A 27,309-nucleotide genomic window follows, 5' to 3' on the forward strand; every position below is an offset into this window, starting at 1 on the left:
GGGAGGGGGGGGGTCATATTAATGTGTGCTGGCTGTGGAGGAGGGGGGGTCATATTAATGTGTGCTGGCTGGGGCGGGGTCATATTAATGTGTGCTGGCTGGGGAGGGGGGTCATGTTACTGTGTGCTGGCTGGGGAGGGGGGGTCATGTTACTGTGTGCTGGCTGGGGAGGGGGGGTCATATTAATGTGTGCTGGCTGGGGAGGAGGGTGTGTCATATTAATGTGTGCTGGCTGGGGAGGGGGCGGTCATATTAATGTGTGCTGGCTGGGAAGGGGGGGGTCATATTAATGTGTGCTGGCTGGGGTGCGGGGGTCATAGTGATGTGTGCTGGCTGGGGAGGAGGGTGTGTCATATTAATGTGTGCTGGCTGGGGAGGGGGTCATATTAATGTGTGCTGGCTGGGGAGGGGGGCGGTCATATTAATGTGTGCTGGCTGGGGAGGGAAGTGTGTCATTAATGTGTGCTGGCTGGGGAGGGTCATATTAATGTGTGCTGGCTGGGGAGGGGGGCGGTCATATTAATGTGTGCTGGCTGGGGAGGGGGGGCCATATTAATGTGTGCTGGCTAGGGGGGGTCATATTAATGTGTGCTGACTGGGGAGGAGGGTCATATTAATGTGTGCTGGAGAGGGGGGACATGTCTGTGTTATGGGGAGGGGGGGTGACATTTTAATGTGTGCTGAGGAAGGGGGGGAAGTGTCATATTAATGTGTGCTGAGGAGGGGTGAAAGTGGCATATAAACAAGGTGTACTGGGGAGGGAGGGTACGTGGCATATATTAAAAATATGTTCTGCACTCTGGCTATTCTGCTTTGAAAACCCAGTGGTGCAAGCACAAAAAAATATAAAAGGGAATACTCACCTGCTCCGGCGGTCTGCTATTATCTGTTCCCGGCTGCTGCATCCTCTGACCTTTGGACCAACTCCTGCGTGAAGAAAGAAGCCAGCCAGAGAAGGCAAGTGTAGTATAGTGTAGTTTGTGTAGGGAGAGAGGTGGAGGGTAGCGGCAATGTAGTGTGTGGGGTGCAGGGTAGCGGCGGTAGTGTAGTGTATGGGGAGGGGGCATCAGGGCAATGGGGGTAGGGGGTGCAGGGATAGTATGTACCTGTCCTGTGCCCAGTCGGTCCCTGGAAGATCTCTCTGTGACGCTGTAGAAGAAAAATAGAATCGGAGGAGAGGCAGCACTGCGGAAGGTAAGTCATTAAAGACTAAGCTATTGGAACATTGCCTATCACCTGCTGCCTCTCCCTGGCCATCACCTCTCTCTCTGGTCACCCACTCACTCTCATACTCTCTTGTCACTCTCTCCCTGTCACCAGGGCCGTCCCGACGCATACGCGGGTTATGCAGCCGCATAGAGCGCCAGACAGTAGAGGACGCTGCTGCAGACAGTGAGTCATTGTGACTCACTCTCTATAACGCCGTGGACGCCCGCCCTTTCTGTACACGGTTCTCCCTGCACCGCAGCCCTCTCCCGGCACCTCTCCCTTGATGCCCGGAAACAGGAAGAGGGAACAGTGCATCATGTGGTGACAGCAGGGAGCTGTAGCAGCCCCATGACAGAGGTGAAAAGGTATGTGTCTCTGCATGGCTGCCAGCTGTCCCTGCACAATATGTGTGTGTCAGTGTGCCCCTGCTCCCTGTCAATATCTCCCTGTCACCCCTGCCTAAGTTACCCACTATCTTCCTGTCACCTCTGCCTCAGTCACACGCTATCTCCCTGTCACCCATGCCTCAGTCACCCACTATCTCCCTGTAACCCGCTATCTCCCTGTCGACCCTGCCTCAGTCACCCGCTATCTCCCTGTCGACCCTGCCTCAGTCATCCGCTATATCCATGACCGCCCCCCTCCCCAGCCAGCACACATTAATATGACCCCCTCCCCAGCCAGCACACATTAATATGACACACCCTCCTCCCCAGCCAGCACACATTACTATGACCCCCGCTCCCCAGCCAGCACACATTAATATGACCCCCCCCCCTTCCCAGCCAGCACACATTAATATGACCGCCCCCCTCCCCAGCCAGCACACATTAATATGACACACCCTCCTCCCCAGCCAGCACACAGTAACATGACCCCCCCTCCCCAGCCAGCACACAGTAACATGACCCCCCCTCCCCAGCCAGCACGCAGTAACATGACCCCCCTCCCCAGCCAGCACACATTAATATGACCCCCCCCCCGCCCCAGCCAGCACACATTAATATGACCCCCCCTCCCCAGCCAGCACACATTAATATGACCCCCCCTCCACAGCCAGCACACATTAATATGACCCCCCCCCTCCCCAGCCAGCACACAGTAACATGACCCCCCTCCCCAGCCAGCACACAGTAACATGACCCCCCTCCCCAGCCAGCACACAGTAACATGACCCCCCCTCCCCAGCCAGCACACATTAATATGCCCCCCCCCTCCTCAGCCAGCACATATTAATATGACCCCCCCCCCCCTCCCAGTACATATTAATATGAAACCCCCCTCTCCAGCCAGCACACATTAACATGACAGTTTTTCTTCCCCTCCCCACCTCTCGTCTGCAGCAAATTGTACCTGAGCCTCCTCTGTGTGCAGCCCTGTGGTGTGTGGCTGCTCCTTGTACTCTTGTGCAGGCTCCTCCAGCACTGCACACAGGAAAGTGCACCACGTGACTTCCTGTGTTTTGGTGAATCCACGGAGGGGAGAGGGGGTGGATCTGAAGACTGCTGTCTGTGTCTTCAGAGTCAGGGGGCGGGAACAGGGGAGGATAGGGACGCTGCTCTCTGTCTCCAGCTCGACGTGCAATGGGAGGAGCAAGGAGGAGAGGCAAGGGCCCTGACACAGGAAATCTCCACACTGAAGAGCGGCTGCCGGCGCTGCTGCTGCCTGTCAGTTTGACAACACTGCACATGAGCAAGTCTGCAGAGCGGGGAGAGCGCCTCTCTGGACCAGCGCCTCCCTGCTTTGCAGACCTTGCTGAGCGGGTAGCGCCGGCACTGGGTGACCAGTTATGTCCATGTCAACCCTGCCTCAGTCACTCGCTATTTACCTGTCACCCCTGCCTCAGTCATACCCATCTCCCTGTCACCCCGGCCCTATACCCCTGGGGGTACAATTGTGTAGCCACACCCCTTCTTGTAAGACCACACCCATTTTGTGGTGCAAGCCACCATCAAGAGGCACCAAAATTGATTTTTGCTTACCAAAAAAATAAGCTAGGTCCGGCCCTGCCTGTTACCCACTTCTCTCCCCATCACCTCTCTCTCCTGCCACCCTCTCCCTGTCACCCACCTCTCGCCCCATCACCTCTCCCTGTCACCCACTCCTCTCCCCATCACCTCTCTCTCCTGCCACCCTTCCCTGTCGCCCACCATTCCATACAATTGCATGGTGTGTACGCTCCCGCGAACTGGCCACAGCTAGTCATAAACGCGATGCGGTCACTTGCGGGTAGGATGAGATCGGCCACATCTGTGTTTGTAGAAAGGCTCAAAATGTATAGTTTGCAGGAGGGCGCCAAACACCCCAGCACCGGCCCTGGTTACACGGTATACCTCTAGTGCTGCCCATATGAGGCCACTTCTACAAATTTATCTAGGGCCACTTTCAGTTCCCAATCTGCCCCTGCCAACTTTGAAAGAAAGTGCAATGGAATATGCTAGCGCTACATAAATGTTAATAAATACATGAATATACAGATGTTATAAACAAGAATTATAAAAACTCTTGGTGTCACTTGGCCTTTCAAACAGCAGTGGAAATTTGAAACAAATTGTAATAAGAAAAGCTATGTTATACTTTCTTTTTTTTCCCCTGCGAGGGCCAATTTGCTTTATTGTTTTCTGTGGGGGCCAATGTTTGTGTTTTATCCTGTGGGGGCAAATGTGTGTGTTTTCTCCTGTGGGGCCCAATGTGTTTTATTTATTTCTTATGCAAAGTTTTTCATGTGCGCTTGCGTCTGAGTTGTACGGCGCATGCATGCACCGCAATGGAGTTCATACAGAGTTGCAGTACAAAATCAGACACACGCACCAAGAAGTGTATTAGAATGTGTTGGGCATTCCTGTGTGGTTACAGGGGGTTGGCAAATCAGACAGGGATGTTACTGTATGTAGTATGGGTGTGTTGCTGATAGTGGTTGCATATAGAAACTTTGAATTGCTTAAGTATAGAGCTGCGGAACATCTAAATGGTGTATCCGATGGCGGCGTCTAATGATGCACAAAGCATGATTGCAGCATCTGTAAATACTGAAAATGGGCGTCTCAGTCCTTGCATATTTGGATGCATGGATGCACACCAGAGAAGTGCAATATAGCGTTATTAGCATAAAGTCACAAATACAACTGCAGCAAAACATGTAAGGAAGGCCGCAACTGTACCTGACTCAGAATCAGCCCCTATAAGGATGAATTCTGCTCTCTCAACAGACCCTGTCCCCGCAACAGACCCCGCACCCATTAGGGCTGTTTAAATAATTTTCCCGGGCTGGTTTTCCATCCCAATCTGCCCATGCATAAAATTGTGCATAGATAGATAGATAGATAGATAGATAGATAGATAGATAGATAGATAGATAGATAGATAGATAGATAGATAGATATCAACTCCCTTATAGAACCCTTTTTCCTTTCCAGATCAATGGTTAATATAAATTGAAACCCTTTGTTATTGAGGTATTCCAGTTTGTCCATTGTGACACTCCTTGTCTGTGATAAATGATTTTATGGGACATATAAGGGTTTCACCTTGAGAGATATAGCATGATTTCCACATTTATGTCAATGTTAGTATAGGAAGGCACAACATACTATTTTCCACACATATAAAAACCTGTAATGTGACTTCGTATACACAGATTTGTATTTCACAGGATGAAAGCATGAAAGCTTTTCACATTTATTACAAATGAGTATAAATAATTACATGTCCTTATGTAATGGAGCAGCAGAAACTATAAAAGGAAATAAATGAGAAGATGTACAGTAATATAAAAAAGTCAATACAACATAAGCTATTGCCCATACTATACAATTAGGTGTTTTAGGAACACAATAGGTTATTATTACAAAGCAAATATTCACATTTCAGCTTGACCTTAAAGATGTGAATAAATACACATTTTATGGTAGGTATAGGGTAACCTTTGAAGATAAATCTTTGATGACATTAATTTACAATTTTCTAGAAGATTAGGCATTTAATTATGTGTTAAATGGCTATGGTTGGCATGGATTTGCCAGCTAATGGGGCATAAAAAATTAATGACATCACATATGGTGGAACGTAAATAAAAGGTGAAAATGTGAAAAAGTCATATTCCTTAAACTATACCCAACAATTATTATCTTCATGCCCATTGCCTTGTGCTTACTATTATTCACATACTTACACTTTGATTTTGTTGCTAATACTAACATGAAATTAACAAAAAAATTACTCTTTGTTTCTGTTAACCTCAAGAGTACAAGGGTAATTAATTTATTAATTTCTCAGTAATTCAAATGGCAGTAAGTGTGGTGTAAGGTGTCCAATCTAGCCACAATAAATGTTCTCTGCAGGAATTGACTCTTACTTTCTGGGGTAATGTAGCCACTTTCAGTAATAAAAAATCATAGTGTATTGATAGATGCCTCTTACACAAGCATTGGACTGTGTTATACTGTAGTTATAGTAACTGCACTTTTTCCATTCACGGATATACTGTAGTACCTAAATCTATATAAACTAAATAAATTTGCTGATTGGCTTTACAATCAATTATTGCATATCAAAAATATAGCAAAACTTTCAATAGTTTAAAAAAAACACAAATATTTCACTGCTATGTGCCCCTGTAAGGGAACATACAATAAAGGCACATGTAAATGTTGTTTAGGTGTTGCAGTTGCGTAGATGACAATGTTTGCTCTTGGTCACCTAGTCATGACTCCTGCCTTGTTGCTATGGTAACTGTGGTTAGTGCAAGTCAGTGGAAATCATAACTAATGTTTGGTAACCAGATGGCGTATACAAACACTGACCCACCATGTACACGAGCTAAATTAATCATTGACTAATATCCCGCAATCAAAAGCACACAGGAAATGTTTACCTTTAGAGCAGCATACAACCTGCATGCAACCTCTGCTCATCTCACACAATACAATGCCACTATTGATGGAACCTGGTGGCAAGATGAAGTTCTGTTTTGAATGCTTTTTTTCATAGGTCAGATCCATAAGAAAAACTCCTGGAGATCCTCAACAACTGTGTGTCATGTTTATGTAACTTTTTGGGTGCTGTTGAAAATAATTTAGGGGGTCTGTTTTGGTGGAGAAATCACTACTATACTTTTCTCTACATATGAGAAAATGAAAACAGTGGCAAAATCATTGGGCTCAATTCAATTTGAAGCGATATTAATAGCGCAAGGAAGAAGGTTCCGGAGCAATTCAATTGGGCGCGCTGTTGAGGATGCAAACAGCAACACGCAGGCCATTACGTCGGAGAATGGAGATTCTTACGACTAAATACCCGGTTAAATATCGAGAACTTGCATCTCCCTACTAGCAATGCCAATGTGTACAATTGATTAGCTCGGCACCCCCCTTCCTGGCGCTATTCAAATTGCTTAGTTCCAATGATTGCTCCACTGTCATGGTTAGGGCCAACAGATTCATTTTCACGTGGTCTAGGTAAAGTACAGTGTTGCTGAGGCCTTGAAAAAGAAGATACTGAAGCAGTCGCAAAACATTACAACTGCTAACCTGCTGACTATACTAATTACTGAGCATTTACTGATCACACGTTGACAATGCACAGAAAAGTTATTATTATTGGTGGTCATTCCGAGTTGTTAGCTAGGTAATTTTCTTCGCATCGCAGCGATTTTCCGCTAATTGCGCATGCGCAATGTTTGCACTGTGACTGCGCCAAGTAAATTTGCTATGCAGTTAGGAATTTTACTCACGGCATTACGAGGTTTTTTCTTCGTTCTGATGATCGTAATGTGATTGACAGGAAGTGGGTGTTTCTGGGCGGAAACTGGTCGTTTTATGGGTGTGTGTGAAAAAACGCTGCCGTTTCTGGGAAAAACGCGGGAGTGTCTGAAGAAATGGGGGAGTGTCTGGGCGAACGCTGGGAGTGTTTGTGACGTCAAACCAGGAACGACAAGCACTGAACTGATCGCAATGTAAGAGTAAGTGTGGAGCTACTCAGAAACTGCTAAGATGTGTCTATTCGCAATTCTGCTAATCTTTCGTTCGCAATTTTACTATGCTAAGATTCACTCCCAGTAGGCGGCGGCTTAGCGTGTGCAAAGCTGCTAAAAGCAGCTTGCGAGCGAACAACTCGGAATGACCACCATTGTGCAGAAAGTTGTTATGTTGCTGATATCGGTAGAAATTTGTTATTGGGCCTGATTTATAGTTGAGAACTCATTCATAAGTGATTGACAGGGAGCGGGCATTTTGTGGGAGGTTGCGAGGAGAGGCGTCATAAATGTGGGCATGTTGGGACCTTTTTTTGAGCATGTATCAGCTGTCAACTGCATTCCTGTACACAGGAAACACAGCTTCTCAGTTGTGGCAGTATCCTGAGTGACCGTAGACTCCCTCAGTGAGTTTATGTTTCCCAGATGCTGTGAATGTGTACGCAGGGTCACAGTGAAGGCTTCAGTGTACATATCTATACAAACCAATCCCAGCTACCGTTCAATTAGCAGATTTTTGCACATTCGTTGAGTCAAAAATTACATCTGTGGCAGCGTTGCGCACAACTCTGAATCAGGCCAATTGTGCATACACAACAGCTTTGTGGCCTTGGTGTTTGTGTTGGAACATGACAGAACAAGATACCAAGGGGGTAACTTTGTAAGCAAAAGTATATTAGAAGGGAGTCATCCCTGCATTCATTAGAATTCGACTTAGACATTACGACAACATGTATATCTGTGCTTAGTACTCTGTGTTGGTGACTGACCATCAATTTTCTAAACAACATGTACAGGGGCACCTGAATGTTTTCAGGTTGGGAGGGCCAAGATAAAATTTAATTTCAGCACTCCTACATATATTAATTAATTTCCACCCAGCTAAATTAAAAATCACATCCAGGGACAGACGGTTCCAACTATGGTTCTCTATGAGATCTGCTGCATGTCCCTTAGTCATAGTGGTCGGAGTGGCCGGACTGGACAACAAGGGGTACAGAGGTAACCCAGACCATGCACTAATGGTTAGCCATGGGCCCCTACTACTGCATGTCCCCAATGGACCCTTCATTCCTCAGTCAGTCACTGATAAGTTTAAATGCTATTTCAATTCTATAAGCCGAGCATTCTGGGATACGCTTGAAAGCTTTAACTGTTTGGTTCCTGGATTCTCATCCACCACTACAACCCCCTTCTGTTTCCCTGTGGAAACCCTATGTATCCAGCCAAAGAAATAAGAATACAGTATAATGTACTGTACCAATAAAAGTCTACACCTCTTTGGTATTTCTATTATTTTCTGTTTTGTATCATGGACTCAAAATGGATTTACGGTTATCAGGAATTCTGAACACTGGTTGAAACAGAACAGACCTAAACGTTTAGCTGCTATAGGTATATTTAGGGAAATGTCTGCAACAAATATAAGTACATGAAAGTATGCTTTTTACTATGGAAAATAAAAGGAAGTCCCTATGGCTGCATTTATTGGGCCTGAGTCTGATGTGGGCAGTATTGCACAACTACAAGGAAGCGGATGTACAATACCATACACCTAACTTTCAGATGTTATAGGAGGCGTTTGTAGGAAATAAACTCCTGCCAGCATCTGCGGTCCGAGTGCAGTGTATGAAGGAGCAGCAACAGATCACCACCGCAGTGGTCATGATGGTTGCTGCCCTCGCCAGTTTACGTATGCCGAAGCTTACTCAGACTGGCTGTACAAGCACAATGCCAGGTCCAGGAAGTCTGCATCCAGCAACTAATACCCTGGGCTTGGCATGCCTAAAAAATGGGGTGATGCACCTCTGTCTAGTAGAATGGTCCCGAATGTTGCCCCCCAAACACCATGTCAATCATGCAGCAGCTAAGAGGGGACTCCAGGGATCACGCAGGACCCATTCTGTACTGAACTAGGAACATTGGATTAGTACGAAAACCTACCATACTAAACGGACGGGTAGCTCCCTGCCAGCGCACGGGAGCTGCACTGCCAGGGATCTACTCTTCAAGTACAAAAGCATCGCCGCTGTGCGATGCTTTTGTACTTGTGCGACGGGGTCGAGCCAGACATGCGGGGCGGACTAGCTCTGTGCTGGGCGTCCCCCTGCATGTCAGTGTGGCCGATCATAGATGTGCTAAATTAAGCACATCTACGATCAGGTCTGAATTAGGCCCATAGTGCCTCTGCGAGCATTGGGACACTGCAGTGTCCAACATGTCATGTTTTTTTGGCCTTTTAAATATTATTTTTGTTTTAATTTCTAAATGCAAGTGTATAATACATTGGTAAGAAATGCATCTAATGTGCAAAATAAGGAGATTTTATTATTGCAGTTGTTGTCAGTACTGAAAATAGGGAAACTTATTTTTTTTTCTTCCATTTAGCGCTCTTTAAAACCTACATCTGTCCCTGGGGCATTTGGCAGCCATGGGCCTGATTCAGACACGGTTGCAAATACCATTGCAGCAGCAATCCCATATAGCAGTTGTGCAAAAATATGCAAATGTCACAGCTGCAGAGCAGTGTCTCAGATCCACTGCTTGTGCACAAAGACGCAACCATCCGATGCACATCAGACAATCATCTACCTTCTGGGGGACCATACGGTCATGCAGCATGGTCTTCGAAAAGAAGATGATAGAGCCATTGTTACTTTGTACTGGATCGCAGTTGTAAGGTTTGACAGACACACCCCATCCTCAGGGGCGTCGGAACAGGGGGGGCAAGGGGGCAGCTTGCCCCCCCCAAATATGACAGAGGTACAGGGGAGCCGGAGCTGTTTGCCCAGCAAGGGTATGCAAAGCAGGGAGGCGCTCTCCCTGCTTTGCTACCCTGATACTGGATGACAGCTAGTGGCAGCGCTGGCCCCGTGTAGCGCCACTCCCTCCCCCAGTGTGCGGCCTCTGCCCACACACTGCTACCGCTGCTGCCACCGACTTCCCCTGCTGCCGAGACGTTTTTGGGGCGTGGCCTAATCGCGGGAGGCGTGGTCACGCCCCTTTATGGAAAAAGTGGTGGTGGGGGAATCTGTGCAGTGCCTGACCCCTGACTGAGTCCCCAGCCCTGGCTCAGCCCCTCAGCCAGGGTCAATTCGAGGAGGGGAATGTGATCAGTGTGATCACCCCCCCTCCTCCCCACCTATATAGGAAAAGGCAGAGGCTGAGCAAGAACAGCAGCCTCTCTGCCCTCACTGCAGCACAGCACACTGCAGCATGTGCTGTGCTGCCAACATGAGATCTTATGCTGCTGCCTAGTAAGGAGTGAGAGGGGTGGGAGTGTAGTGCACCAGGGCCCCCGGCGGACCCCTCCATCAGTCCCAGGTCTGGGTAATTAGCACCTGCTTCCCCCCTCCTCTCGGCGTCACTGACGACATAGGACGGAGCCGCTGCTGCTGCTGGAGTAACGGAGCCTGCGAGAAACCGGAGGCGGAGAAGAGAGAGGAGGAGCAGCGCCCGAGCCGAGACCTCCTGCAGGTACTGGGGCCACACTGTGGGGGGAACGAGGGCTGTACCTGGCATAGGGGGTTATTCAGAGATGAAAGCAGATTGCTGCATACGCAGCCAGATCTGCATTCATCCCTGCACATGCTGAGTGCCGCACAGCACAGGGCAAGGCCGCCTCCCGATGCATCCGCAATTAGATTTCGGATACATATGATCTAAGGTTGTGTTGGCTGGCTGCGCTGTCAGGCGGTCAGCAGACATTTTTTTTTTGGGGGGGAGCGTCTGTGTGTGACGTCATGCAGCCACCCCAAAAATGGTCCCGGCCTGCCCCCGTCTTTTCCGTCACCACCCTGCCTTAACCCCGCTACGCTGTTACCTGTCAATCACATTGTGGTCGCATCCATCGGAGAAGCGACCACAATGTGTATGGCCTCACGCCCACTGCGCATGCGCAGTTTGCTGCCACCAATAAACTGCGCTGCGGGCCGCTATTGCGGCGGGGTCTGAATGACCCCTATAATGTGTATAATGGGCTGTATCTGGCATAATGTGTATAATGGGCTCTACCTGGCAAATGTGTATAATGGGCTCTAGCTGGATAACGTGTATAAGGGACTCTACCTGGCATAAGTGTATAAGCAGCTCTACCTGGCATAACATGTATAAGGTCCTCTACTGTGGCGTAACGTGTATAAGAGGCTTTTACTCTGGCATAATTTGTATAAGCGTCTCTCCTGTGTGGCGTAACGTGTATAAGGGTACTACTGTGCAGTGTAATGTGAATAATGGAAACTACTGTGCGGTATAATATGACTAACGGACACTAATGTACAGGGTAATGTGAATTGGTACTATTCTTTGGCCCTATATCTTTTTTGCGCGCCTTCGGCGCACACTGTCCCTGTTTTCAGCATGGCGGGTACCAAAGGAAACTTTCGCCCTGAGCTCCTCAAGGTCTAGAACTGGCCCTGTCATCGATTTTTTTAAACTATCTTTTTTATTTCAAATGCAAGTTGCCCCCAATTCAATACAGAGGAGGTGGCGCTGAAACATACCTTTGCTCAGGGCACCATTGCACCTAGCTATACCTCTGATAAGGGGCACTACTGTATGTGGGCATTGTGTATAAGGGATAGTACTGTGTGGCGTAACATGTATAAGGGGCATTACTGTGTGACGTAATGTGAATAAGGGGCACTATTTTGTGGCATAATATAAATCGGGTGCACTACGTTTGGGGTAATGCGAATAAGATTGTAATACAGTGTGGCATAATTTGAATTGCCTGCAGATCCACGCGGGCGGCATCTCCTTTAAAAACAGCCTGCTACCGCAGGGTGCTGTGTCCTCCTATCTTTGTTCGTTGTGTCCTAGCCACCGCCGGCTGTCTCTCCTTCACAGTTGCATTACTGTGAGGAGGCGTGGCTATGGTCCTGGGATGTCCCAGCCTGGTCACGCCTCCTCCCAGTAATGCAACTGTGAAGGAGAGACAGCCGCCGGCAGCTAGGACACAACGAAGATAGGAGGACACAGCACCTTGCGGTAGCAGGCTGTTTTTAAAGGAGATGCCGCCCGCGTGGATCTGCAGGTAAGCGCTCATCCGCACAGTGATGGGGGGCTAAAAAGGAAGAGGAGGCCGGCACCATGGGGGCGCCAAAATAATTTTTTTCTACGCCCCCCCCAACCTAAAAACATTCCAGCGCCCCTGCCCATCCTCAAAATAATCACGACACTCCTGTGTTTGAGTCCCCCCCGGATACCTTCCACAAACTGTCCACTTTCACTAGACAGGAATGCTGCAGGCATATGAACTAACTGTAATGAGCCATGCATAATATGTAATTATTGTATGTCTGGACTTACTTACAGAAGCTAATAAAAGTATGCCACATGATAAATGCATTACATGCGCCGAAATATGCAGATAATGCAATAAGTTGTACATTTAGTATTTTTATCTTCTGAGAGACTATGATATGAAAATGTATCACCAACATCTTCATTATGTATCACTATACAAAACGTTTCAGTACATGTTTCTATGGAAACCAAGAACATTAGTGATTCTTAATCATGTGTATTTATGAATTGGTTGGGTACAAATCAGAATAGTCCTTTTGTTTATCCCTCAAGCTTACAAATATACTGTAACTATTCTCATTTTATTATATGTAATCCATTTCACTATCATCTTTTTAAAGTGACTACCTTATGTTATAATATGTATATATTCACAGGGTCCTATTTATGATTGATTGCTCCATTATAGTGATCATCAAAGTAATAAAAAATTATTGCTCTGAAAAACTGATCACTAGAAAAGATGAATACCACTCCGCTGCCCTGGTGATACTGGCCTGATTCAGAGATGTATGAAAACAATGGTTTACGCACATCCACAAGGTTTTGTGTACTGTATATGCAAGACATGTCCTGCATTGTCTAACACAGTGGCCACTAAGCCAGGGCTATCTTAAAGTATGGACACGCTGGACAGCTGCCCAGGCCCCCACGATTCTAGGGGCCTTCGAGTAGGCTGGACCAGGTGGTATCCAGAGCTTCTTGAGAGGAAGGTAAAGAATACTGCCCAGCCACTTTGATTGTGAATTACACACCATCAGAGCAGCTACGCAGCATTCTCTACCTGCCTCCATTAGCCAGACAGTGTATGGCTAGCAGGCAGATGGCTGGAGCTACCCATATGTCCTGAGAGCCATTCACCATATGGAAGCATGTGGAGAGACCGCAAGGTACAGCAGGAGGGCAAGTTCTGATTTTTTAAAGAAATGTGTTCCCATGAATGGGTAAGTATGGGCCCCAGTGTACTGCTTTCCCCAGGGCATACAATGCTGTCAAGACAGCCCTGCCATAAGCCACAGCATGATTGACATTCTGCGGTCATTTTGGGGGAGGCAAAGGCAAGTGCTTCCGATAATGGAGACACGTCATCTCCATTTTGTGAGAGTGCCGAGGCCAGCGTCTGTGTGTTCCCATGCAGGATTGCTGCCATCCAGTATCAGACTGAGGAATGAAAGGCTCACCGGGGGGGATGCAGTGATAGGGGCCTATGTTTTGGGGTATGGCATGGTCTGGTCCCCTTGATAAACATAAATAATAAATGCTGCTAGTGCATGCATGATAATGTAACAGATCAATAACAGCAATGCCCTGTAGAAAATACATCATAGTCCTGTGTAGTATAAGGTATCATATGCATAAAGTATCATTTAAGTGCATAGTCTGGAACCTGAGGAGGGGCTCCAGGCAGTGGGGACCGTCGGGGTTTTCCTCTGTATCCCTCTGGGCCAGTCCAGCCCTGCTGGCATCTGCAGCGTGAATTCCCCATTCACTCTGAGTAACCTGGGGGTCCAAGCAGAGTGGTCCAATGCTGCCGCTCTCAGAGGGACCGGAAGGTACCACTGCCTTCCCGCACCCTCCCCTAGTGTTTGCCGTGCTTCCGATCACTGCTGATCGGTCAACAAGGCAAGACCCTCAAGTCATCGCCACTCCCCCCCACCCGTGTGCCTGGCGGCTGTTTCGATGTGGCCTTCTGATGTTTGTGGGAAAAATCTATTTGTTTATCTATTACAAATATTTTTTTTAAAAATCTTTTTTTTTTTAAATAAAATAATTTTGGATAAGATCAAATACATGTTCTTCACCTAATTCAATTATAAAACAACTCAACAATTTCTGAGCTTTTTTTGTAAAAAAAATGTGTCAGTTAAGTGTTTAATACGTACAAGATGCCTCCGACAGCATTAGCAAATTTCGCACAGCAGCTACAATACATACAAAGATGCAGCTGCTGTGCTTACTGTGTCTATCTCTGAATCAGACCCTATAATAACATACTACTTTGCCAGGCCAGTCTCCATAGTTATACACATACGAGGGTAGCAAAACAGTTTTATTATTAGCATTTTTTTAAATTCAAAATTACAGCAAGTGTTAAAAAATAAACACACATAAAGAACAATATATATATATATATATATATATATTTATATAATGTATAACATATGTCGTTGTAACATGAATTAATACATTATGTTCTATTTATTAAAAAAAAATAATTATTAGTTAAACTGTACTGTAAAACATGTTTTCTAGGAATAAAGCATTTAGTTTTTATTCCAGTAACTCCATTCTGTATAACTCCATCCTGAGTTGATGTTACTGGAGCAGATATTGCAGTAACACAAGTACAGTGTCACATGAGCCCCAACACAAAACCAGAGTTATTGTTATTAACACAATATAATTTCCAGCAACAACCCTGTCATTGGCCCTCATTCCGAGTTGTTCGCTCGCTAGTTGCTTTTAGCAGCATTGGACACGCTAGGCCGCCACCCTCTGGGGGTGTATCTTAGCTTAGCAGAATAGCGAACGAAAGATTAGCAGAATTGCTAATAAATAATTCTTTGCAGTTTCTGAGTAGCTCCAGACCTACTCACAGATTGCGATCAGCTCGGTCCGTTTAGTTCCTGGTTTGACGTTACAAACACGCCCTGCGTTCGGCCAGCCACTCCCCCGTTTCTCCAGACACTCCCGCGTTTTTCCCTGACACGCCTGCTTTTTTTAGCACACTCCCGGAAAACGCTCAGTTACCACCCAGAAACACGCCTTTCCTGTCAATCAATCCCCGATCAACAGTGCGACTGAAAAGCACCGCAGGATCCACAGCAAAACTGCTAAGTTTTTAGTTAAATAACTAAGCGCATGCGCCCTGCGTGCCTTGCGCATGCGCAATTAGCAACAAATCGCAGCATAGCGAAAATCAGCAACGAGCGAACAACTTGGAATGACCGCCATTAATGGAGCAACACAATACAAATATCATCCACAGAAACACCCCTTTTAGAAAGTAACTGGGCTTGATACATTGACCCCTATGAGAGTCTTGTCATAAATTCAGTATCTGTGTGTGAGATCTAATGATGCCCATACACTTGTGAGATATCTGGTACAATCCTTGGGTTTCGACCGAATCGGTGCAATAAATCGCAGGATTGTATGCACATCGAATGTGTCCCCCAATGCGATGCGTGGGCACGCTGGTCGAATCTCGCATCTCAAGATATTATGTGCTGCACTTAATATTTATCGGATCGCACGTGCGATCGCATGCTGTTTTTACCACTTTCGATTTATCGTACTGCGATGTGCGATATGTGAGATATTTAGCTCACTTCCTGGACACTTCCCTCCACCCATTGTGAATCACCCGATTTCTGGTCACAAGGGGCATGCGATAAATCGTATGATTGAACGCGTACCGATGCAATTTATCGCACGGGGAACTTCAAGGGAAATTGAAGCGCGCTATCGCATCGCGCTCAAATGGATAAGTGTATGGGCACCATTAGAAAATGCCAAACACTATTAAGTGTTGCTGTTTCAGCTATTTTTTTTCCATCCACTAATATACAAGAAATTATAATAAGAATTAATAATCAATTAAAACAATTTATATCATTTGCCAAGATATTTAGCTTAGACCACTAGAACGGTGAGAGAGCGACCTAATGGTTAAAAAAAAAGCTGAAAGCAATAAAGGAAACAAACCTTGGAAGGTACACTGCTTGCATGAATGGACACTAGACATCATGGAACAGCAGCACCTGGCCAGGTTGCTAAGATTCTCTCCAGCAGTGTCAGGTGGGAGCTCAACTGTATTTGAAACAGCAGTTAGATTTAACCACAGGTTTGGTAGCAGATCACTGTACTCTGAAACATGCATCATGGACTCATATAATTATACTGGATACATTTCTGCTCAGGAGAAAAACAACAACAAAAAAAGAATTAGAAGAAAAACAGGCGGATTAAATAAAGGACAAAACTGTAGCATCCAAAACAACAATCTATTAGAAGCCTAGAGGATTAAGACCTTACAACTACTGGTTCACTGTTGTTTCTTCATTTTTAACAGCAAAATCTACCACGGCAAGAATAAGGGTGCCTTATCTCACACTACAGCAAATGATGTAATAAAATCAAAGCAAGAGATTAGTGCAATTAATTAAAGTTGCAGAGAGAGAGGAGGAGTTTCATTATTTTATATATCACTTAGAAAAGTGTCTCTTAGTTTGAAAATACTTTGAATATTATCTGGCAACGTAAACGTAGTATTGAGAAGCCTATAGGCAATGGGCACTAATTGTCATTATGTACTTCAAATAAGTGACTCCAAGTATCCATCTCTCAGGTCGCTACGTCATTCCTCCAAGTCCACCACTGTCGGGAAAGGCAAAGTTGGACAACACTCTAAGATGTTTATTTGGACCAGTGGCCGGTCCGCCTCATCATACAGACCAGATGAAAGAAGGTATGTGATCATTTAACCTCTGTTATTGTTTTTATATTAACTGTATTTACAATTATACTTGGCATCTATGATTCTTTTTAATGCTAGTTAAAATTGTATTTATTCATTCTTCTATGCTCCTTTCTAGATTTTCGGTAATCTCTTATAAATATCATTGTTGATATTGCTGTCCATGAAAACATACTATATAGAGAACATTGTGAAGTAAATTTTACATTTGAGTATATTTTCTGCAGCTTATTTGACTTTTTATTGTATACATATGCAATTAATGCACAATATATATATGCATTAAAAGGTTCCCCCATTTAAAGGTCTGAGAGAATATGATGCCACTTGTTTCATGGTCTTAAGTGTAAGGGGAAGCTCTACTAAGCATTGGAGAGTGATAGTGAGAGATAAAGTACCAGCCAATCAGCTCCTAACTGTCACGTTACAGGTTGTGTTTAAAAAGTGTCAGGAGCTGTTTGGTTGGTACCTTATCTCTCTCCTTTTTATCTCTTCCCATGGCTTAGTACATCTGCCCCTAATACCCCTTTCACACACAGGCTTTTATCCGGTAATTTGCTGGGTTAACAGGGTCGTTTTCTGTGTGAACGGGACAAACCGAGTTGAATTTCCTGGGACTTCGACCCAGGAATTTAACAGGTTCGGAGACCCAGTAATTTCAACGTGGGTTGACTCTTTCACACAAAAGAAATACCCGTGTTGATCTGCAAGTTACCAGGTAGGACTGCTTCACCCAATAATTTGCTTCCCTGTGTGAAAGGGGGTCAGGCTGTGTCCGGCAAAGCGACCTGGAACTGAAATGTCAGGTAAAAGCCGGGAGTTTCAGACCTTTCTGTCTGAAAAGGGTACTAGGTGTTAAAATGAGCCTATTAACCACCATAACGTGCAGCACTCCCAGATAGCTAAAATCTAGTAAAAATAATTATAGAAATTCCTTTATATTCCACTCTAAAATATTTGTCTCAAACGTTCATAGTGTTTTTGTTCAGAAATGTATGATATATCTAGTGTATTAAAGTTCAATACCTTAAGTACCAAGTAGCTGACCTGTGCAAAGCCATTCTTTATTGGGACAATGGCAATGGCTAATATAGTAACATAGTAACATAGTAATTGTGGTTGAATAGAGGCAAATTGCCCATCGTGTTCAACCTGTATTAAGTTGTGATGATTCTACATACTCGCTGAATAATGTTTTATGACTAGTTAGCTACTATAACTCATGTTACCCCCGGATTAACCACGTTGATATTTTAAGTATTATAACCTTGGATATCATTTTCATTCAGAAATGTATCCATTCCTTTTTTAAATCCAATTACAGAGTCCGCCATTACCACCTTCCCTGGCAGGGAATTCCACATCCTGATTGCCCCAACAGTGAAGAACCCTTTCCTCCGTTGCGTTCGAAACTTTCTCTCCTCTAGCCGCAGCGAGTGCCCACGTGTCCTAAACTGTGTTCTTTTAATAAATAATTCCTCTGATAACTCTTTGTGATGTCACTTTACATATTTGAAGATATTAATAATATCTCCTCTTAGGCGCCTCTTTTCTAGTGTATACATATTCAACCTAGTAAGCCTTTCCTTATAATCCAGTCCCTCTAGGTCTTTAATCAATTTAGTAGCTCGCCTTTGAACCCTTTCGAGTTCACTGATGTCTTTTTTATAGAATGGTGCCCAAAACTGAACACAATAATCCAAGTGCGGACGTACCAATGCTTTATACAGCGGCAGGATTACATCCGAGTCCCTTGACTCAATTCCCCTTTTTATGCACGCTAGCACCTTACTTGCCTTCTTTACCGCATTTTGACATTGTGTACGGTTATTAAGCCTATTATCAATGAGTACCCCCAAATCTATTTCCAACTCTGTTTCCCCTAGGCGTTCCCCATTTAATATGTAGGTTGCGAGTTTGTTTTTAGTCCCGAAATGCATAACCTTGCATTTGTCTGTATTGAACCTCATTTTCCGTTTAGACGCCCAGAGTTCAAGTTTAGATAGATCATTCTGCAAGGACTCCACATCCCATTCTGAGTTAATTACCTTACACAGTTTATTATCATCTGCAAAGATTGACACTGTGCTTTCCAGGCCTATTTCTAGGTCATTGATAAATATGTTGAACAGTAGTGGTCCGAGTACGGACCATTGTGGTATTCCGCTGACTACTGGGGACCAGGTTGAGAACTTCCCATTGACCACTACTCGCTGTACCCTGCTATCCAACCAGTTGCTTATCCATGTGCAAATAGTTTTTCCTAGGCCAAGCTCCTTAAATTTGATCATCAGTCTCCTGTGAGGAACTGTATCGAAGGCTTTTGCAAAATCTAGGAAGACCACATCCACTGCTTTTCCTTGATCAAGATTATTGCTCAATTCCTCTTAGAAGGTAATTAAGTTAGTCTGACATGACCTGTCCCTCATGCTGGTTCTTGCTAATAATCCTAGCGGACTGCAGATACTCCTGTATGCTGTCCCTTAGAATTCATTCCAATATTTTCCCCATTATAGATGTCAAACTAACTGGTCTGTAGTTTCCTGGAAGCTTTTTGGATCCCTTTTTAAATAATGGCACTACCTCAGCTATACGCCAGTCCTTCAGTACCATGCCTGATCCAATTGAACTATTGAAAATCAAGTATAGGGGTCGTGCTAGTTGTGAATTAAGCTCCATCGAACCCTCGGGTGAAGTCCATCAGGACCAGGTGATTTATTCATCTTAATATTGCTTAGTCTCTCCCGGACTACTTCTTCGCTTAAACAAGTATCTAACCATGAATAATTACTGCCACAATTGTTATGCTCTACTCCCACCATCAGTTCTTCTCTGATGAATACTGATGAAAAGAATTTGTTCAGTATTTCCGCTTTTATTTCATCATCATTTATCAATTCTCCTAATTCATCTTTTAATGGACCTATAGTCTCCTTTTTTAACCTTTTACCATTTATGTATGAAAAAACTTTTTAGGATTGGTTTTACTCTCTATAGCGATTTGCTTTTCATTTTTCATTTTAGCTGCTCTTATTGCTTTTTTGTATTTCTTATTACATTCCCTATAATACTTGAAAGACTCCTCCTTTCCATTAGATTTAAATGCTATGAAAGCCCGCTTTTTTATCCATTTCTGGCTTAACCTTCTTGTTAAGCCACATCAGTTTGAATTTAATGCTCCTGCGTTTACTGCCCATGGGAATAAATTTATGAATATTGCTATCCAACAACCCTTTTAAAACATCCCACATTTCCGAAGTGTTCTTGTTATTAAACAGAACCTCCCACTCTATGTCGTTAAGTGCACATCTAAGCATACTGAAATTAGCCTTCCTAAAGTTAAAAGTTTTGTTGTAACCCCTGTAGCAATGTTTCCTTAAACTGATGTTGAATGTGATCATATAGTGATCACTGTTACCCAAAGTCTCCCCAACTTTAGTGTTAATGTCCACATTATTAGTAATTACTAGATCCAGGGTAGTTTTACCCCTAGTTGGGTCCTCAACTAATTGAGACAAGTAGTGATCCTGTAACATATTTAAGAACCTGTTGCCCCTCGCTTTAGCACATGAATCGTTACTCCAGTTTATATCCGGGTAATTAAAATCCCCAATCACAAGGATGTCCCCCAATCCCGCAGCTGTTTTGATTTGCTGCAAGAGTTGTTCTTCCTCATGTATGCTAATATCTGGCTGTTTGTAGCATGTCAACCCATAGTGACTCCACATTATCATCAGTCTCCTCATAGATAACCTCCTTTAAGTATGGTTTAAGTGATGGTTTAACATAAAGACATACACCTCCTCCTCTTTTGTTTGCCCTGTCCCTCCTGAAAAGAGAATACCCCTCCAAGTTTGCAACCCAGTCGTGAGAGTCGTCCCACCATGTTTCCGTAATACCTATAATGTCATACTCAGCCTTTGATGCTAACAATACCAATTCCCCCATTTTACCTGCTAGACTTCTTGCGTTTGCAAGCATACATTTTAGTTTATCCCATAGATATCCCATCCTGGTTTACTAGTGCATCCCTAGAATTACTGATACAGACTGTCCTTCTCGCTCCCTCTCCAACCCCACTGTACTTGTATTGCCCAGCTTACTTTTCTCTTTGATCAACCCAATGGCCCTCATTCCGAGTTGATCGGTCGCAAGGCGAATTTAGCAGAGTTACACACGCTAAGCCTACGCCTACTGGGAGTGTATCTTAGCTTCTTAAAATTGCGACCGATGTATTCGCAATATTGCGATTACAAACTACTTAGCAGTTTCAGAGTAGCTTCAGACTTACTCGGCATCTGCGATCAGTTCAGTGCTTGTCGTTCCTGGTTTGACGTCACAAACACACCCAGCGTTCGCTCAGACACTCCCCCGTTTCTCCAGCCACTCCTGCGTTTTTTCCGGAAACGGTAGCGTTTTCATCCACACGCCCATAAAACGCCTTGTTTCCGCCCAGTAACACCCATTTCCTGTCAATCACATTACGATCGCCGGAGCGATGAAAAAGCCGTGAGTAAAAATACTATCTTCATTGTTAAATTACTTGGCGCAGTCGCAGTGCGAATATTGCGCATGCGTACTAAGCGGATTTTCATTGCGATGCGATGAAAAATACCGAGCGAACGACTCGGAATGAGGGCCAATGTTCCCGCCTAAATTCACCACCCTGACATAAGTATTTTCCCTTAAGTCCCGTACATAATTTTCAATAGGCTGTAATGATGACACATAATTGTTATTATTTAATGCTTTGGCAATACCTTTCTTAATACCCTTATTAGAACCCAGATATGAACAAGGGTATAGCATGTATACGATATAATGTATGTCTGTGTAACATCAACAGGATTAACTGACTAGAGCAGTGGTTCCCAAACTTTTTGGAATCACAGCACCATAGAGCATAAGAATTTTTTTACGGCACCTCCAGGACAAAAGCTTCTTATTGAGACATTTAGAAAGAAATATTAAATAAAGTAAATTGTGTGTATGTGTCATTCATAAGTTAAACTGTGTGGTGAGGGACAGGATTTGCTTGTTTGTCCACATATTTTATGATTGGCAGCCACCAGCACTGGTTTTGCATGTTACATTGACCAGAAATAATTTTAATTGGTCCTGGACCACCAATCCAAGGCACCCCTGCAAGTGTCCTGAGGCACCCCAGGGAGCCACGGCACACCGTTTGGGAACCACTGGACTAGAGGGTTTTTTTTTCTCACTGAACATACGGATTTTTTTCAAAATAGAGACCCAAATGCAGTAGACTCAGATTTGCTGGTCTTGGTGTGATTCTGGTGATATAGCAGCTAGATTTCAAGGGCTAATACAGTAGTTTTAAGGCAAGAGCATGTTATTTTGCATTAAAACTAATTGCCGCTTTAGATCCAGCTGCTTTATTTCAGGTATCATGCTGGGACCAACTAATCGAAGCCTATTATATTTGGGGAATATTCTTTTGAATGCCCTTTCTTGTTGGCGACCTGCAGTGGATTGTATACTGTACCTCTCAACTTTTTAAATTGTGGAATCAGAACAACGTGCACCAAAAAGGGAGTTTTGTCAAGTATCATGGGCCATATTCAGTATAGAGCCTCTCAAAATGCTGAGTCACCCCCAGCCCCCTTCTCCTTAAAGACACAGAGCAGCATCAAACTTTTGGCCTGCAGGACAGAGGCCTCAAATCAGTGACAGTTATGAGGTATGGAGTGCCATTGTATATCGAATCTTAAGAGATCATTAGTAATCTTTACTCAAAATGAATTTAAAGTTTATTATGTAAATCCTTTTTTGTTCAATATTATGAACTAAGGGGGACATTTACTAAGCAGTGATAAGAGCGGAGAAGTGAGCCAGTGGAGAAGTTGCCCATGGCAACCAATCAGCACTGATGTAACATCTATAATTTGCATACTATAAAATTATACAGAGCTGCTGATTGGTTGATGGGGCAACTTCTCCACTGGTTCACTTCTCCGCTCTTATCCTTGCTTAGTAAATGTCCCCCTAAAGGTTCACTTCTTTCTTTACCTACGTTTTCTTTATTGAGCTAAAAATTCATTGACATTATGAATGGTATTCAGTATTAAGCACTGCACACTATTTCAGCATAGTAATTGGAATATTTCACTATCAAGCAATCTAAGTTTTCTATAATTTAACAGTATAAACACGTAATTAGCTCTGTTGCCTTTCCATTTCAATGTTCAAGCCTGCAGTGCTCTCTGTAGTAATGTCTGACAACAATCAGGGCTGTACCTATTACATTCCATTTCATTGTGTGTGAGGCTGATTGTTAAATGTGAGTTGGATGGCTTCAGGTAAAACACTGTGTTTGAGAATAGCATGGTTCCTTTACTGTATGTCAAGATATTTTTATGATTAAATAATTACAACTGTTTATTTCTTCTTGGATTAAAGAAAAATTCAATTTGGTGGACTTTTTTCTAGGATTACATAGATATGTTGGGTAGATATACACTCTAGTATAGAGTATATCACTCATGTAGCCATACTGCAGCATTTCTACTGTATCTTAGGGAAGCCAGAGGTATCCAGTCTTCTCTTTGCATATGACCACATCAATGTCATTGGATTTGACTAAGGGCTACCTCTGGACAGATATACACATGTACAGTAGTTCTAGCTCTTACTGTGATGAATGTGATCTGACCACACTGTCAGAGTCTGGACAGTTGTAATGTAATCAGCTGAATCACAGGTTGTCTGCCCCTTCTCTGTACTCAGGGCAGTCTTCTACTGTATTGTGGTGTGTTTTATTTTACCACTGTTTGCAAAGCTGTCTTTGTGCAGGTCCATGCTATAAAACCTTTGCAGTTTCAATAGATTTCCCAAATCCTTTTCTCTAGAATGGTTTTGTAATGTTTGATGCAAAGAAAAATGATAATGTTGGCTTCATTTTAATCTCATAATGTAAATGTAATGATATGTGATGTGATGTTGTTAAGGGGTTCAGGGTATGATGTTGTTGTAATATGAGGTCCTGTAGATCTTGACACTGGATATATTAACAATGATAAGTATTCTCCTGGGTTCCATGTTTTGAGCTGCTGCAGAAACTCACCTCTACAGAGGGGCAAGAATCACCCCGAAAGAGAGCCAGGAATGGAGGCAGGAAGTGGAGTCTGTGTCAAGCAAAATGTTGTTTAGATGTATTACTAGCAAATAACATTATACAGTAACTTCTATACAAATCTCAACACACATCAAGGTTCAGCAATCAATTGAAATGCCTGTCAATGTGCACTACTAAACCAATACAAATGGTATAGGTTCCAATTTTAAATGAGATTACATACAAATATCTGACAAATCCATAACTAAACATGCTTTTAATGTGAGACTTAGGGGCTAATTCAGACCTGATCGCTGCTGTGCGTGTTTGCACAGCAGTGATCAGGTCTGAAGTGTGCATGCAATGGCGGCCGACGGCTGTCTTAGCCCTGCGATCGCCTCTGCTTGATTGACAGGCAGAGGCGGTTGCCGGGCGGGAGGGGGAGGACCGTCGGCATTTGGCCGCCGTTTAGGGGGCGCGGTCCAGGCAACGCAGGCGTGCCCGGACCATTGAGGGGGCCGCTGCTACCCGGGCAGCGACGAGTAGCTCCCTGCCAGCACGCGGGAGCTGCGCTGGCTGGGAGCTACTCCTACAGTACAAAAGTATCACCGCTGTGCAATGCTTTTGTACAACGGCGTAGGGCATGAGATGCGGGGCGGACTAGTCCTGTGCTGGGCGTCCCCCCACATGTCAGGGAAGCTGATTATAGATGTGCTAAATTTAGCACATCTACAATCAGGTCTGAATCACCCCCTTAGTTCCTTCAGTAAATTGTCATTCCTGAATGCAATAGAATCTTAATAAAACAGGCACATCACCAAGAACTGAATTGTCACCTATATTTGTGACTGATACATTGGGGGGGAAAAGAATTCATCTCTGGGTGGCAATTGAACAGTTCTTGATCTTGTGAATACAGTCTGTTGTCTTGTGTATATATTTCTTGTTGATATAATAGCACAATCTCTGTTTCTGTACTTCTGATGCTGGAACATACAAATGCCACTGAATTTCATTCCTTCTCTCACATGTTGCTGTTTCTGTAGACGTGCAGGTGCTCATACTTTTGTTCATACTGCATCAGAACTTCACTGTTTCAAACTTGCTTGCAGTCTCAAACCCTCAACTTTACAATGCCTAGATTTGTTTGCAGTATACAGTATGTCACAGTTCATCTTTCTGTCTGGCTTGTAACATGTTTGCTGCCATACATGGACTGTGTCTCACATACCCTTAATAGAAAGTGCATCGGAAAGTATTCACAGCGCTTCACTTTTTCCACATTTTGTTATGTTACAGCCTTATTCCAAAATTGAATATATTCATTTTTGTCCTCAAAATTCTACACACATTACCCTATAATGACAATGTGAAAAAAAATATTTTTTTGAGATTATGGAAATTTATTAAAAATAAAAAACTAAGAAACCACATGTACATAAGTATTCACCGCCTTTGCTCAATACTTTGTTGAAGCACCTTTGGCAGCAATTACTGCCTCAAGTCTTTTTGAATATGATGCCACAAGCTTGGCACACCTATATTTGGGCAGTTTCGCCCATTCCTCTTTGCAGCACCTCTCAAGCTCCATCAGGAATGGTGCACAGCCATTTTCAGATCTCTCCAGAGACATTCAATCATATTCGTGTCTGGGCCACTCAATAACATTCACAGAGTTGTCCTGAAGCCACTCCTTTAATATCTTAGCAAAAATGTGGAAAAAGTGAAGCGCTGTGAATACTTTCCGAATGCATTGTATTTGATTTAGAAAAGCAGAGAAGCCCTGACCACACTATGTATACCCAATCATGGAACATATTGTGTTCCAGGGAAAATATACTTGTCTTAGCTAATATATTCCTGGCCACCCAATAAATAAATTAATAAAACCACTACCAGTAGGAGTTAAAATAAATGTGAGACTAACTCAATTATAGTAAAACAACAAACCACACCATGCATAGAGACAAAAGTACCTAGCCAGGTAGGGGAAATCAGTGACCCCAAAAGAGTTAAAAAAAGAAAAGAAAAAAAAAGCCATACTTTTCTCTTGGGTAAAAATGGCAAATCCCTTTGTTGCCCTACAGATATGTGATCTGTAACAAGAGGATTATGCTCCCAAGGATAAACTCACATAGTAAGCCCTCCCTAACAGCCCTTTATGCCCGAATATACATTTTCTAAGCATCACACTTCCACTGGCCTAAGGCCTGGGTGGAAGATATGGTCAAACCATCACCTGCGGCTGACAATGCTGCACCAGTGCCATAACAATAGGTATCAAATTCCTTAGAATCCAGACCCAAACTAGATATGCAACAACGTTACAAACTGAAATTTTGTCAAGATGGTCAAATCCCTGTGAACCAACCATGCGCCTGCAGCAAAGTGCCTCCATTGTAAATATGAAGCCCACAAAAAAGGATAAACCCAACTACCAGATTGAGCTGGTAGACCCAATGACCTCTTGCCAACTGATTCATTCCTGATTTCAGACAAAAACCTAAGAGAACAGCTGTACCTAGTTAGTATTTTTCATTCATGCAAAAATGTCGAGTTGTAATTATGTCTACTTACAACAACATTATATAGTATTTATTAATCTCTGCCACCTCTCAAACCCCACAAGAAAGAATAGAACAGATGTGCTAGGGTCAGGGGAACACAGCTGGGATAACACTGCATAGTGTTAACACTAGACAGCATTATATAAAGTGCTGTATGTGTGGGAAGCATTTGATATGCTGGCTGTCGGGATCCCAGCGCTCAGCATACCGGCGCCGGGATCCCAACCGCCGGGATACCGACAAGTATTCTCCCTCTTGGGGTGTCCACAACACCCCTTGAGGGAAAATAAATAGCAAACCCACAAGGGGTTCTTTTGCACTTGCCCCACTGCCGGCAATCCTGTGGTTGGGATCCCGGCACCGGTATGCTGGGCGCCAAAATCCCGACAGCCAGTATATTGTAGTAGACCGGTATGTGTATACAGTAGTATTTTATGCATATTTAGTACTCTCCACCACCTCTCCACCCCATAAGAATAGGACAACCATTCTAGACGGGAGGGGGGGGGAGCTCACAGCCGAGATAACACTATAGTATTGACACAGAATACCACTATATAATGTGCTGCATGTGTGAATAAAAAGAGGAGGTTATCCAGTTGGGATGTAGTTGGCATCCCGACGGTCAGAAGACCGTTGGTGGAATCCCAATGCCTGAATTCAAACAGTCAGCATCCCAAACATCAGTGTGCTGAGGAGG

General features: G+C 44.0%; 1 protein-coding gene across 2 annotated transcripts in view; it reads left to right on the plus strand.

The window, feature by feature from the left end:
- The window catches only part of KCNMB2 (potassium calcium-activated channel subfamily M regulatory beta subunit 2), a 497,050-nt gene that overhangs the window by 320,254 nt on the left and 149,487 nt on the right, over positions 1-27,309 (plus strand). The window contains exons 1-2 of one of the 2 annotated variants that reach the window (XM_063916300.1): positions 10,266-10,657; positions 16,839-16,958. In XM_063916300.1, the coding sequence (XP_063772370.1) occupies positions 16,903-16,958 (56 nt within the window). In that variant the 5' untranslated portion in view covers positions 10,266-10,657; positions 16,839-16,902. Of the gene's footprint in view, positions 1-10,265; positions 10,658-16,838; positions 16,959-27,309 lie in introns of those variants that run through there. The other variant, XM_063916298.1, reaches the window with a different exon arrangement.

This window comes from Pseudophryne corroboree, chromosome 4 (assembly GCF_028390025.1).
Source record: "Pseudophryne corroboree isolate aPseCor3 chromosome 4, aPseCor3.hap2, whole genome shotgun sequence".
NCBI classification, from domain to species: Eukaryota; Metazoa; Chordata; class Amphibia; order Anura; family Myobatrachidae; genus Pseudophryne; species Pseudophryne corroboree.